The sequence below is a fragment of the Anomaloglossus baeobatrachus genome, chromosome 3 (assembly GCF_048569485.1).
Source record: "Anomaloglossus baeobatrachus isolate aAnoBae1 chromosome 3, aAnoBae1.hap1, whole genome shotgun sequence".
Lineage (NCBI taxonomy): Eukaryota > Metazoa > Chordata > Amphibia > Anura > Aromobatidae > Anomaloglossus > Anomaloglossus baeobatrachus.
In genome coordinates this window covers 485,811,279-485,826,837 of record NC_134355.1, presented here as the reverse complement: position 1 = coordinate 485,826,837, position 15,559 = coordinate 485,811,279, and the positions used below count along the sequence as shown (strand labels likewise).

The following is a 15,559-nucleotide window of genomic DNA, read 5'->3' as shown; positions in this document are numbered from 1 at the left end:
AGGTTTTTGATCAGTGAGTAGTTCTAAGTGTGTAAAGTCTATATAAAATGAAGACATAGGTTAGTCCCATCCCTGAGGAAGGACAGTGTACACCTTTGGAACGGATTGGCAGAATTGAATTTGGATCCAACATTCAGAATTGTGACGTCACATACTGCTTACTCGGTGAGAATTAAAATCTTCTTGTTTGGACTATTGGGCATTGCATGCAACAGGGAATATCAGACAGGAACTGTAGACCAGTACAACAAAGCAACCTGCTAGCAATTTAACACTCTGGAACCAGAGGACTTACTCATTTTAGAGCTGTAAAGTCAAAGTGATACGACATATCCAACTGCAGAACATGGTCAACTAGTATTTATTGTTCCCAGACATCTTATTTATAGATAGTGCATCTATCTGCATTTATTGCACACTTTATTCTCCTTTTAGTCACCTTACACAAATAGATTCAATGTTTTTTCTTTTGATGTACTTATATTTAGAAAATACATTGAACTCCCAGAATTGTCATGTTTTGGTCACCACACTTCCCCACCCCTCAAAAAGAAAAATAAATGTAAATGTCTTAGTACGCCAGCATTTTAATAAATAATTCAAGAAAAAAGTCAGCTCAATGTGGAAAAACAAGCCTTCACCTAGTGCCATGGACGGAAAAATAAGAACAGTATTGGCTTCTGGAACAAGAGGAGAAAAAAAAAAAGTACAAAATCGAAAAATGTTTGAGTCCTTAAAAGGAAAATTCTAAGTCCGTTATGGTGCGCTATAGATGGAGAATTGACTGTGACAAGCCGTATTTCTGCTATCGCACCTATATCTGCGTTACGTTTCATCATGCTCACACATAATCCCATCACAGATATTGAAATCCTGTTAATACATCATAAATTAGATGAAACTCCATTCACAAGCCATAAATACGACTAATCCCCTCACCTTTCTCTCCTCTTTTTTTCTTGGTTCGATCAATGTGGTCCTTGAGCTGAATTCGAACCTGTCTCTCATTTGGTTGATCTCTTATGAACGGATGCTTCATTAGCTGCTCGGTTGTAGGTCTTTGGCTATGGTTCTTTACAAGACAGCTCTCAATAAAGGACTGAAATTTTTTAGACCTGGAAAGAAAATGAAAAAGTTGAATGTAAAACAAACAAGTGTTTCACTAGATCAATCAATGTCCTTGATAAGGAATCGGAAATGCCAAAAAGTCTCTGCTCTGCAAGCGTGCTGCCCACATACGCAAGCAGGGGGCGCTACTGGTTCTTGGAGCATTGCTGTAATATCTTGTTTAGTGCAAAAAACAAACAAGAAGGAACCTAAATTTATATCAAAAGATCAACATTGTATAAGTCACATATTACTATTAAGGGAATGATTGAAGGAGGACCTGTAACTAGGTCAAAACTGGCCAGTTCTTGCTCTTAATTTATTCCCACAGCCCCCCTGAGTATCAAGTTTTGTTTGTTTTTTTTGCTTTTTTTTTTTTTTCTGGGGGGGGGAGCTAAGTACGCCATACGCTTCCAGAGATATGGGCATTATACTTAATGCTAATGTTTATTGTCTTCACTAAAAGGGTGTGACTCACAGGGTAATAATGCAGAGCAGACAAAAGACAACCCTCAGAGAGTTCTGGAAACACACCCCTTTGTAAACACCAAAATGCTAATTAATTAAAAGTAACCTGTCTATATCTACAGTGCTGTGCAAATTAATTGAGGCAAAGCATTTTTTAAGTAAAATAGAAAGTTGGTTACCAGTCAGTGATTCAAACCAGTTATAAATGCTTTAAACAGGTGTGTGTACAACCTTGAGTAACAAAATGTGGTTTGAGTGGTTTTAGTCAGAAAATAACAGCTAGCCGCCCCCTCAGCTTCAGTTGAGAGCTTGTTTCTGTGACGAGTGGTTTAGTGTAGTTTTTAGTGTGATTCAGGCCTGTAAAAATGGATGTTACTCCACGGAAGAGGTCTAGAATTATTACTCTTAATGAACATACAAGTCTGACTGTAAGAGAAATCGCTTCCACCGTTGGTATTGGAAAATCTACCGTTTCAAGAATAATTCGCACACATAATGAAACTGGATCGTTTTCCCCAAAACGAAAAGGGAAATGTGGAAGAAAAAGGAAAACGACAAGAACTGATAAAACACTTATCAGAAATAGTAAAATTAATGCAAGAAAAACAAGTAAAGACCTCCAAAGAGATTTGTTCGCTGCAGGTATTGATATTAGCGATTTGACTGTACGGCGAAGGCTTCTGGAAGTTGGCCGGAGGGCAACAAAGCCAGTAAAGAAACAACTTCTGACGTCTCCATTGAAGGCAAAACGACTCGCATGGGCAAAAAAAAATATAAATCTTCGACAACTAGCTAGTGGAAAAAGGTAATTTTCAGTGACGAAACATCTTTTTGTTCAAGGGTACAGAGCAAGTGTTGTAAGAAGAAGAAAAAATGAACCATTGCGACCTGATCATATTCAACAAACTGTAAAACACCCTCAAAAACAGATGTTTTGAGGCTTTTTTTTACAGCTGATGGTACAGGGAGCTTATTTCCTGTTGATGGTATGATAAATTCATCCAAATACATAGACGTTTTAAAACGTTTTATTGTGCCATTCATGAGTAAATTTGAAGTGACAAGATTTGGCTCCCTGCCACAATTCCAAGTGTGTGAAGAAATTCCTGGAAGAAAATAAAGGAAAAGTGCTGGACTGGCCTGGCAATTCACCAGACTTCAATCCTATAGAAAATTTGTGGGGCATTGTGTAGAGACATCTTGGCAAAATTGACTGTACAACCAAAGAACGCATGATAAACAGTGCCATATAAGTGTGGTTCCGTGATGAAGAATTGCATTTATGCAACAACTTGGTAGAATCAATGCCAAACCGCATTGAAAATCTCATATCTGCTAAAGGAGGACATATTTCTTACTAAAATTGGAATGTAACAGTGCATTATAACATTTTATTATTAAATATTCAAAAATGTGTTTTTTTGCTTTGACCCAATTTGCACAGCACTGTATTTATCTATATATAGCTATCTATCTATATCTACAGTATATCTATAGCTATCTATATATATCTGCCCCAATGTGTTTTAAATGGTGCGATGTGCATCACTTAAATATATTAAAAAAAAAAAAAAATCCATGTATTTAGCTTAAAAAAAAAAAAGACTTTATATGCTTAGGTGACTGCAGTACATACGTTAGGTTTCAGTCATAGTGCTAGAGCTTTTGGCATGGATTTATTTATTTATTTTTTTTTTTTAACTTTGTCACGCCCCACACATTGTAATTGATTACACCACATGTCCTTCCCCATCACTTCTCTACTGAGCTCCGCCATTACGGTCACACAGACATGATATCATCCTAGGCCCAGCACCATCACTTCACTTCTGCAAGAACTGTGGAGATGTCATATCCCTGTCTTCATAATGGACAAAGCTCAGCAGAGAAGTGATGGTGAAGGACCAGTGGTGCAATCAATCACAAAGTGGGGGCGTAACTAAGGGAGAGACCAAAGGGTGCTTCACACATAGCGAGATCGCTACCACGTCACGGTTTTGGTGACGCACCAGTGACCTCATTAGCGATCTCGCTATGTGTGACACTGAGCAGCGATCTGGCCCCTGCTGTGAGATCGCTGCTCATTACACACAGCCCTGGTTCGTTTTTTTGGTCGTCGCTCTCCCGCTGTGACGCACAGATCGCTGTGTGTGACAGCGATAGAGCGATGAAATGAACTGAGCAGAGAGCAGGAGCCGGCATCTGGCACCTGCGGTAAGCTGTAACCAAAGTAAACATCGGGTAACCAAGGTGGTTACCCGATATTTACCTTCGTTACCAGCCTCCGCCGCTCTCAAGCTGCCAGTGCCAGCTCCTGCTCTGTGCACATGTAGATGTGTACTGTAGCTAGGAGAGCAGGGAGACAGCGCTAAGCAGTGTGCGCTGCTCCCTGCACATGTAGCTGCAGTACAAATCATGTAATTAACCCGATGTGTACTGTAGCTAGGAGAGCAGGGAGCCAGCGCTAAGCAGTGTGCGCGGCTCCCTGCTCTCTGCACGTGTAGCGACGTTATGATCGCTGCTGCGTCGCTGTGTATGACAGCTAAGCAGCGATCATAACAGCGACTTACAAGGTCGCGGTTACGTCACAGAAAATGGTGTCATAACAGCGACGTCGTTGTCGCTGTCGCTATGTGTGAACCCAGCCTAAGGGAAACTGATAGCAGGTTTTACTACCACAAACCAAACATATCACTGTTAAAGCTGCTTTACACACAACGATATCGCTAGCGATCTCGTTAGCGATGTGACACGCCAGATCGCAGATACGATTTGCCGATATCGCACATAGGTCGTTTTTTGTAGCGCCGGTCACATGTGCGATCTCGGCAAATCGTATCTGCGATCTGGCGTGTCACATCGCTAACGAGATCGCTAGAGATATCGTTGTGTGTAAAGTGTACTTTACACACTGCGACATCGCTAGCGATCTCATTAGCGATGTGAAATTCCAGATCGCAAGTGCGATCTTTCGAGATCGCACATGCGTAAAATGATCTATGTGCGATCTCGAAAGATCGCACTTGCGATCTAGAATTTCACATCGCTAATGAGATTGCTAGCGATGTCGCAGTGTGTAAAGTACACTTAAAGCAGCCTTTAAGTCACTGTAAATCAACAATCAATCATACCTTTGTGTTTGTAATCTTTTATTTCATTCTTATGCTAATCAGCAGCAAGTGTAGGGATCTTCTCCTGAATTTACAGCCATCTGTCCCTCTTTCCAATTTTCCCCACCCATTGTTTCTTGATTGATAGGTGACTTATCTGAGTGACCAGGCTCCCCCACCAGAAATCTCAGGCTGGGACAGTCACTCCCAATGCTGGTCATTTTCTCAAAGGTGGCATGTACATATCCTTAAGCTGGGTTTACACACTGAGACTTTCTAGCGATCCAACCTGCGATCTCAACCTAGCCGGGATCGCTACAAAGTCTCTGGTGAGCTGTCAAACAGGCAAACCTGGCCAACGACGCAACAGCGATCCGGACCTGCAGAGCGACCTAGCTGGTTGTTGGGGACGTGTCAAAGCAGCTTTTTGAAAGGAAAGTCGCTGTAAAGTCCCCTTTACACACTGAAACTTTCTAGCGATGCATGCTGCACAGCGGGAAACAAAGGACCTAGGAATGGTCCTGAACGATTTGTAGCGATCACAACTTCACAGCAGGGGCTAAGTCGCTGATAGGTTTCACACACTGCAATGTCGCTGGGGAGGTCGCTGTAACGTCACAAAACCGGTGACGTTACAGCGATGTCGTTTGCGATGTTGCAGTGTGTGAAGCCACCTTTAGTCCTGATATCACTGTTTCATCAAGACTTTACTGCGCATGATGGCGCATGCATGAGATTTCCATAGGGGAGACAAGTCACGTACACAAAAGGTAAGGTGGGGAAAATTGGAAGGAGGAGGAAGAGCTGTAAGTGCAGGATGAAGCCTTTGGGCATTTGCGGCTCATTAGCATATATAATGAATAGAGGATTACTTTGGAATACAACAAAGGATTACAAAAACAAAGGTAGATTCTGGATTATAGTGACCCAACATAGATGTGTTTGATTTGCAATAGTAAAACTTGCTGAAAGAGGATGTAAGGGGTACTTCACACACAGCAAGCTCGCTGCCGAGATCGCTGCTGAGTCACGCTTTTTGTGACGCAGCAGTGACCTCATTAGCGATCTCGCTGTGTGTGACACTGAGCAGCGATCTGGACCCTGCTGCGAGATCGCTGCTCGTTACACACAGCCCTGGTTCGTTCTCTTCAAAGGCGCTCTCCCACTGTGACACACAGATCGCTGTGTGTGACAGCGAGAGAGCGACAAATGAAGCGAGCAGGGGAGCAGGAGCCGGCGTCTGGCAGCTGCGGTAAGCTGTATCCAAGATAAACATCGGGTAACCAAGGTGGTTACCCGATATTTACCTTAGTTACTAGCCTCCGCAGCTCTCCTGCTGCCGGCTCCGGCTCTCTGCACATGTAGCTGCATTACACGTCGGGTTAATTAACCCGATGTGTACTGTAGCTAGGAGAGCAAAGCTAAGCGGTGTGCGCTGGTAACTAATGTAAACATCGGGTAACCATACCCGATGTTTACCTTAGTTACCAGTGTCCGCAGCTTCCAGACGCCGGCTCCGTGCAAGCGCAGCGTCGCTTGCACGTCGCTGCTGGCTGGGGGCTGGTCACTGGTCGCTGGTGAGATCTGCCTGTTTGACAGCTCACCAGCGACCATGTAGCGATGCAGCAGCGATCCTGACCTGGTCAGATCGCTGGTCGGATCGCTGCTGCATCGCTAAAGTGTGAAGGCACCCTAAAGAAACTAGAGAAGATGGTTCCTCTGATTGAACAGTAAATGGTCTTTCAAGTTTCAATGACCAAAGTTTTGGGTGATGAGGTCTGTCCTAATGAGAATTTGTTTTACCGTACATATCAGGAGAAAACATGGATATAACAGAGAGCATTACAGGCCACCAATACTAGCAATGAAGTTAATAAACGTTTAGGGAAACGGTCTACTGGTATAAAATGCAGATTGGCAGACCACAACTATACCATGAAAAAAGTGCTAGATACCTATGACAACAAAATCTCCTTAGTCAATGTCTGATGCACAAAATACTATGTACTGGATGATGTATGTTACGTGAGCATTACTATAAAATGTACCAGTGAGTAGCATGGCAACATCAATGATGACGAGAAACAAGAGGTATTAGCCTTAGTCTTTCCTGAATACTAATGATGAACTCCGATTCTCATTTTTGAGTGTGACAAGGGCTAGAAGTGCATTGACTTTCTATTACAGTGCGATGCCCTGAATGCATTGTTGACATCACGATCCACTGTGCCAAGGGCTAATTGCATCAATACCTGAGATCACAAGCTGTTTGTTTCCTGTCACTCTTTCCACATTTCATTCTATTTCCTTAATATAACTTGCTGACCTTTTGTCTCCGTTTATGTTTGTAGGATGTGTGAAGTTTAATAAGCAGCACACAACAAATCTGCAGGCATCCTCTCTGCTCACAGAAGGCGACATCCACTGCATAGCAGACAGCTGGAAAAGTCTCCAGAATGTAGAACAGGTACAAGATTACAATTATCTGCTCCAAGTACATGACTGAGATTCTTAGCTAACCAAACCCAACAACTAAGCAAATAAAAATGCATTCAAAACGCAAAAAAGCCTCTTAGGACAAGTGCACACAGCGATTTTTCAGGTAGGTCCACTCCGAAAACCATCTAAAAAAGCTCTAACTAAACACTCAAAACGAATATATATTATATATACATCACTGTATATAAATATATATACACACACACACGTGTGTGTGTGTGTGTGTGTGTGTGTGTGTGTGTGTGTGTGTGTGTATTTCTATGAAAAATCAACTTGCTGCTCATATACCACTCAAATCAAGTGAGCCTGTGCCAAGACCAAAAAAGTAAACCAATCTGAATACTAGAATATTTTTGTTACATAATGCAAATAAACAAATACACAAGAATAAAACCAACTAAAAAGCAAAAAAAAAACGAAGAATTGTTTCTGAAAAAATATTTTTTTTCTGTCTTCTGAGTGTCTCTTCAAGTTTCCAAAGACGCCAAGAGGGTAAAAGAAGAGAGCAGACCATTCTTCAGCATTTTGCTCGCTGAAGATATTTTATACTTTTTAATTAAAGTCAATGGGAACGCTTTAACCCCTTAAGGACGGAGCCAGTTTTGTCCTTAATGCCCAGGCCATTTTTTGCAATTCTGACCAGTGTCACTTTATGAGGATATAACTCTGGAACGCTTCAACGGATCCCGGTGATTCTGACATTGTTTTTTCGTGACATATTGTACTTCATGATAGTTATAAATTTAGAACGATATTTTTTGCTTTTATTTGTGAAAAAATCGGAAATTTGATGAAAATTTTGCAATTTTCAAACTTTTAATTTTTATGCCCTTAACCCAGAGAGTTATGTCACACAAAACAGTTAATAAATAACATTTCCCACTTGTCTACTTTACATTAGCACAATTTCTGAAACAAAATGTTTTGGTGTTAGGAAGTTAGAAGGGGTCAAAGTTCATCTGCAATTTCCCATTTTTTCAACAAAATTCACAAAACCATTTTTTTAGGGACCACATCACATTTGAAGTGACTTTGAGAGGCCCAGGTGACAGAAAATACCCAAAAGTGACACCATTCTCAAAACAGCACCCCTCAAAGTACTCAAAACCACATCCAAGAAGTTTATTAACCCTTCAGGTGCTTCACAGGAACTAAAGCAAAGTGGAATGAAAAAAAGCAAAAAATAAAATTTTACCTAAAATGTTGCTCTACCCCAAATTTATTCACTTTTAGAAGAAATAACACAACAAAATGAACCCCAAAACTTGTTACCCACTTTCTTATGAATGCGCCAACACCCCACATGTGGTCAGAAACCTTTGTTTGGACAAATGGGAGGGCTCGGAACAGGAGCAGCAATATTTGAATTTTGGAAAGCAAATTTGGCTGAAATAGATTGCGGGCACCATGTTGCATTTACAGGTCCGCTAAGGTACCTAAACAGAAGAAACCCCTCACAAGTGACGCCATTTTGGAAAGTGGACCCCTCAAGGCTTCTATCTAGGGGTATAGTGAGCATTTTGGATCCACAGGTACTTCACAGATTTTGATAACGTTACATTGTCACATTGAAAATTTTCATTTTTTTCTAAAAAAATGTTGCTTTAGCATCAATTTTTTCACTTTTTCAAAAGGTAATTCCAAAAACTTCACCCCAATGTTTGTTACCCACTTTTTTATGAGCGCGGTGATACCCCACATGTGGCCAAAAACCTTTGTTTGGATAAATGGGAGGGCTTGGAATGGAAAGAGCACCATTTGAATTCTGGAAAAGTTGAAGTAAATTGCGCGCACCATGTCACATTAGCAGGGTCCCTTGGGTACCTATACATCAGAAACCCCCCACAAGTGACCTCATTTTGGAAACTAGACCCCTCAAGGATTTTATTCAGGAGTATAGTAAGCATTTTGAATCCACAGGTACTTCACAAAAATGTTGCTAGTACACAGTGTCAGCCTTCCTGCAGAGATGTGAGTGTTGTCCACGAGAGAACGCAGCTGCCCATGCCCACGATTTGGGTTCAGGCTGCTGTGGACTTTGGCTCTATTCTACCTGCAGAAAACACTCATCTCCGCAGCATAAATTGACATGCTGAGGCTCGGGAAGCTGCGCCACAGGTCGGTTTATGCTGCAGAGAAAAGAAACACAGTGGGCACGGGATTTCTAAAAATCCTTCCACTGTGCTTCTACTGCACAACGCAGCGTTATGGACGCAGGGAAAACACTCTGCGCCCAAAACGCTGCAAACCCTGATTGTGGGCACACAGCGTAAAATGCTACAATGGATGAATGGATAGATGTCAAACATATATATAATGTCCACCCCCCTCTGCAGATTCTAAGCTGGCGCCCTTTAGTGCCTTTCATGTGACACTAAAGGGTGCCTAGCCTTGTATTTAGCCCAAAAGAAAAAAAAATAATTAAAATAAATGACGTGGGGTCCCCCCTATTTTTGATAGCCAGCTAGGGTAAAGCATCTTGTCTGGTGATCAATTTGGAGGGCTCCCCAAGCTGTTTTTTTTTTTAATTATTTATAAATAAATAATTAAAAAAAGAAAACAAACGTGCGGTCCCCCCAAATTAGATCACCAGCCAAGGTGAAGCTGACAGCTGGGGTCTGGTATTCTCAGGATGGGAAGAGCCATGGTTATTGGACTCTTCCCAGCCTAAAAATAGCAGGCCGCAGCCGCCCCAGAAATGGCGCATCCATTAGATGCGCCAATTCTGGCGCTTCGCCCCAGCTCATCCCGCGCCCTGGTGCGTTGGCTAACGGGGTAATAAATGGGGTTGATACCAGATGTGTAATGTCACCTGGCATCAAGCCCAGCAATTAGTTATGTCACGGCGTCTATCAGATACCCGACATAACTAATTGACAGTAATAAAAAAAAAATTTGACAACAAAAAAAAATTTATTTGAAAAAACACTCCCCAAAACATTCCCTGATTAGCCAATTTATTGAAAAGAAAAAAAAAAAATCCGCTGTAATCCATTTGGACGTCCCACGTCGATTCTGGACCTTCTAGAATATGGGGGACACGTTCAGGGAACGTATCCCCCATTTTCTAGGTGTGCAGAGCCTCCATTTGAGGAGAGTGGGTGCAAAGAATCTGCACCCACTCTCCCCCGGGTCACAGCTGCAGACTCTGTGCAGCAGCAGCAGCAGCAGCAGCCAGCGTCTGAGTCACAGACACAGGAAGCTGACAGCCGCGCTCTGCACATGTGACCGGCGTCTGCTGTGAAGGAGCCGGAGGAGGGGGCCGCAGGGGATCAGCGCTCCGACAGGTATGTATGACACCGGGGGGGATAGGGGGGGGGATCCGGCAGGGCCTAGGGAGCAGGTTTCTGTCGCATGTGTGATGGCACATGCGACAGAAACCATAGGAACAGTGTAAATGCGGCCGGCGCGCTGCTGTGATCGGCGGTGCGCGCGGCCATCTTGGATTTTCGGGAGGGGGTTGGGGGTCGGGGGGGGCACTTTGGGGATACCGAGGGGACCGGAGGGAACCGAGAAAGATTTATCTCCCATCTGACATGTTTGATCATGCCAGATGGGAGATAAATCATTTTTTACCGGCGCGGTCATTTACTATAACTTGATGATCGGTATACGGTGTATACCGGTCATCAGGTGAGCGGGGACCGGAAAAACCGGCCCGAATCATGATCTCCAGGGTCTCAGCTACCCCCGGTAGCTGAAACCCCGGAGATTTTCTGACGCTGGGGGGCGCTAGACCCTTTTTTCTGGCCGCCGTTTTAAAACGGCAGAAAGGAATAAGTACCCTTTTTTGGTGCCGTTTTAAAACGTAACGCGGTCGTAATGGGGTTAAACATTCCCAAGGGTCTTTTATGTTTTTGCTTGAAAACTGCAATTTATACATGTAAATTAAATAGAAAACAAAAATTTGTAAAATGTACAAAAAAAGTCCCCAAAAGGCAAGAAGAACGGTCATAAAACAGTCAGCGGTCAACAATGTTGAAAAAGCACCAAAGAAACAACCCCCTAAAAATGCTAAAAAACAGATGCTTGAGGGGAAAAAAAAACAACTCATCAGGCTTACCCACCTGAGAAAAACAAAACAAAACACTGTTTGCCTATCATTGTGTGGTAGAAACTATTTTGAGTATACAGGTAGAAAGGAATGTTCGCTCTCTGGCTAAGGCAGTTGTTTTAGATGAGCCAACCCATGAAATGTAACATACCTGTTTCCCACAACACGTACAGTATTTTCAGCACTTGTACACAAGTAGCAACTGGTTGGTAGACTATTCTGTAGTCCGTAAGCTGTAATTTCTCTTCTTCAACACTGCCTTTCTGAGGAAGAAGTGGGGTTTCACTTCAAAACGAAACGCATAACTAAAGCACCTGCTCATCCACACCTTGGACAGGACCTTCTAATTTATCCACAGCAGCGCATATGGATCCACGCTTCTCCAGGTTCCTTTTATGATTTTCCTCAGTCTTCGAGCTTGTGGTTCTTGCGGCAGCTGCCATTGCTTCTATACTGGTTGCATATTACACAACAACACTACGTGAGTGGATCACACTTTAATTCACTTTGTATATTTGGGTAAGACCCTATTGTGTGTTGTTTTTTTCCCCACAGTCTTGCACCTCTTCAACAGTGGCTGCCTTCCCAGCCTATCCCTTGTTCTGACCCTTCATGTAGAGGTTCCATCCTTGAAGGAAATGTTAGGAGGGTACCCACGTGGACAATTCCATAAAAATATTCTTAGAGTGTGTCAAACCCCAGCTCCTATTTAGCTCCACCACAGTTAAAACGTTCTATTACATGAACCCCATTAATATTAATGTATCATAGACATGCTGGGCTCTCTCTAGAGTAAAACGCTCTGTATTCACTCTCTACCATGGCTAGTTAATTAAAGTCTTTTATCTATTAACATAGAAAGCCCTAATGGACTATGTGAGTATGACTAGCATTATACTGTACACCAACACATGAACTAGCAAAGAATAAACTACAAATCTAACAACGGTTAACTTGACTCAGATGACACAGCAATGGGATATATCATAGCACAAACATGACACCTAACTTATTATCGGTTAGTATGTTGTGCAATTTTAAGGTATCTTAAAGGGAACCTGTCAGCAGATTTGGTGACTATAAGCTGCAGCCGCAACCAGTTGGCTCTTATATACAGCACTCTAACATGCTGTATATAAGAGCCAAGGCCGTTGTAGAACATAAAAATGACTTTATAATACTTACCTAAACGGTCGCTGCAGTGGAGTTGGGTCATATGGGCGTCTCCGTTCTCCGGTACTGGCGCCTCGTCTTTTCGGCCATCTTTGCCGTTCTTTTTCTGAAGCTGGGATGCATGACGCGTCCTACATCATCCACACTCGCCGATCCCATGCAGGACCTCAATGGCGGTAAGTGTGGATGATGTAGGACGCGTCATGCATCCCAGCTTCAGAACAAGAACGACAAAGATGGCCGAAATGAGGAGGCGCCAGTACCGGAGAACGGAGACGCCCATATGACCCAACTCCACTGCAGTGATCGTTTAGGGCAAGTATTATAAAGTGATATTTACGTTATAAACAGTGGCCTGGGCTCTTATATACAGCATGTTAGAATGCTGTACAGTATATAAGAGCACACTGGTGGTGGTTGCAGCTCATAGGCCCCAAATCTGCTGACAGGTTCCCTTTAAAGGGAATCTGTCGGGTGCCATATGGACCCAGAACCACGAGCAGTTCTGGGTGCATATTAATATCCCTGCCTAACACTCCCTGTGTCTAGTAGCATAGATAAAGATATCTTTCCAAAACGTAGTTCTAAAGATCATTCATTATATGCTAATGAGGCCAGCGACTAGCCGCAAGGGCGCTAGTTCCCTCGGCACAGTTAGCATGCCTGTGTGGGAGTGCTAACATGCTAATGAATGTGCAGCATCAAAGGCATGGTCCCGCTCATCCCTGCTGCCACTGCAGCTGATACTGCATTTTGGCTCAGTGCGCATGATCCCCGGACTTCCGGCAATACCCACTATGAAGCTAGGTGGACGTGACATGGCTTCAAATTGGTGTAGTGTGCAAGACCGGTAGTGCCGGGGACTTCTGATCATGCGCACTGACCCTAAGCTCATCATCTGAAGCAGTGCAATGGATACAGGTACGTGCATCCCTGGCGATGAGTACACTGGGCAGTGGGCAATGAATAGCATGTTTGCAAATCTCTGTGGGCGTGCTAACATGCTAAGAGGGTGGAATAAGGGGCAAGACCTAATGCCATTGTGACTAAACCCTGCGCTCATTAGCATATCATAAAGGGTCTTTAGAAATACTTTTTCTAAAGATAGCTTTATGTATGCTACTATAGGCTGGGATTAGAAATATGCACCCAGAACTGCTCGTGGTTCTGGGGACATACTGCACCTGACAGGTTCCCTTTAATCCTCAAAAGTGACATGACCTTCTGTAAAAAGGTGAGTCATGATAACCATTACTATACAGTCATGGTTGAAAATGTTGGCATCTTTGAAACTGCTCCAGAAGATAATTGAAATCGCACATGTTTTGTTATACACGTTTACTGTATTTTGCGGATTATAAGACGAACCCAAATTTAGAGGAAGAAAATAGTAAAAAAAAAAATTAATACTAAATAGGGGGGGGGGGGGCAGTCTTAAAATCCAAGACTGTCTTATAATTCGGATACAGCTTACTTGGGGTCGTGGTGGAGTGGGGTCGCAGCTGAAAGAAGTCAACATCGGTGGCACGGCATGCTAAGGGCCAGAGGCTGAGAGGAGTGTGTGTTGTGGCGGACTGATACGGGCTACATTGATCTCAGGTCAGTGGATGCAATGGGCTTCAGGATACTGGCTGCGGTTGCAACGCAAGCGCAGACTGAGATCTCAGGGAGCCGCGATCTTAATCTTCGCCTGTGCCACTTTTGCAGCCATTTTCCAACACTACATCACGTCGGAAATGGCACATGCACAGATTGAAATCTCGGCTCTCCAAGATCTCAATCTGCACGTGCGCTGCATTCTCAGCCATTATCCTGTAGCCCATCACATCCACTGATCTAGGATAGCATAGAACCTCCTCCAACTGACTCAGAAAAAGACAAGAAGCCAGATGCTGGCAGGCAAGGTATAGTCTTCTGGGAACTTGGGAAGGGGCTAATTTTTAGTTCTATGTAATATCTGTGTTAGTAGACTCTTCCAAGGGTTTTGTGTCCCCCAATAAAGAGACTGAGAAAAGCTCTATATTGGTTCCACCTGTCCACAAGATGCTTTCACAGAAGGATTTTGGCTTACTCACGTACATTTTGGCAAACTGCAGTCTAACTTTTTTTATCCGTCTATCACCAGTGGAGCCCACCTGGTTCTCCTGCCATAGGCATTCATTTCATTCAAATGTCGATGGACAGTTCGCACTGACACAGATGCACCTTGAGTCTGCAGGACACCTTGAATTTCTTTGGAACTTAATTGGGGCTGCTCATCCACCAACTTTTCATCAATTTTTCTCAGCCATCCATGTCCAGGGAGATTATCTACAGTGCCATGGGGTGTAAACTTCTTGATTACGTTGAGCACCGTGGACAAATGAACATCAAGATCTCTGAAGATGGATTTGTAACCTTGAGTTTGTTGATATTCTTCAACAATTTTGTTTATGAAGTCCTCAGACCGTTCTCTTCTTTCTGTTCTCCTTGCTTAGGGTGGCACACACAGACACATAATGCAAAGTTTGAGTCAAATTCTCCCCCTTTTTATCTGGTTTCAGGTGTGATTTTCATATTGCCCACATCTGATATTTGCCACAGATGAGTTTGAACGAGCATCACATGCTTGAAACAAAGGTGAACCTAAGTCCAATTTGCCAATTTTTCTCTGTTAGTTTTTTTTTTCTTGTTCCAATACACACAAGAAAATAAACGTAACAAAATATCTGTAATTGCAATTTTTTTCTGGAAGAAATACTTCACTTTCTTGGACAATTACAAGAGTGCCAACACTTTCGGTCATGACTACATCTGTAGATCAGTAAATCAAGGCATGACTTGGCCACACAGGAAGATGAGAATGCGGCATCTCTTATGCTTACAATTCTTATCTTTAGCCCCCCAAAAAGGTATTAAGTGACCTTTACTCAGGGTGGTGAATAACGCAGTGAACATTAATAGAAAGTTTATTCCTGATCATAGCCCAGTGTATATAGGGCCATTGACCATACAAACAAACAAAAAATGTGTCATTTACCACTTTTGTGCAGACAAACGTTTTTTTAGTTACCAGCACATCCCCTCGTGAAAACAGGGAATGTTCTGCCAACAATAGTGAACGCAATGGGAAGTGAACCATTGTACGAACCTCCTCATGGTCATCTCT

General features: G+C 42.9%; 1 protein-coding gene across 7 annotated transcripts in view; it reads right to left on the bottom strand.

Moving 5' to 3' along the window:
- The window catches only part of TNIK (TRAF2 and NCK interacting kinase), a 434,420-nt gene that overhangs the window by 125,228 nt on the left and 293,633 nt on the right, over positions 1 to 15,559 (bottom strand). For all 7 annotated transcript variants that reach the window (XM_075340626.1, XM_075340619.1, XM_075340622.1 and 4 more), the window contains exon 10: positions 940 to 1,115. In XM_075340626.1, coding sequence (XP_075196741.1) covers positions 940 to 1,115 — 176 coding nt within the window. The remainder of the gene's footprint in view (positions 1 to 939; positions 1,116 to 15,559) is intronic.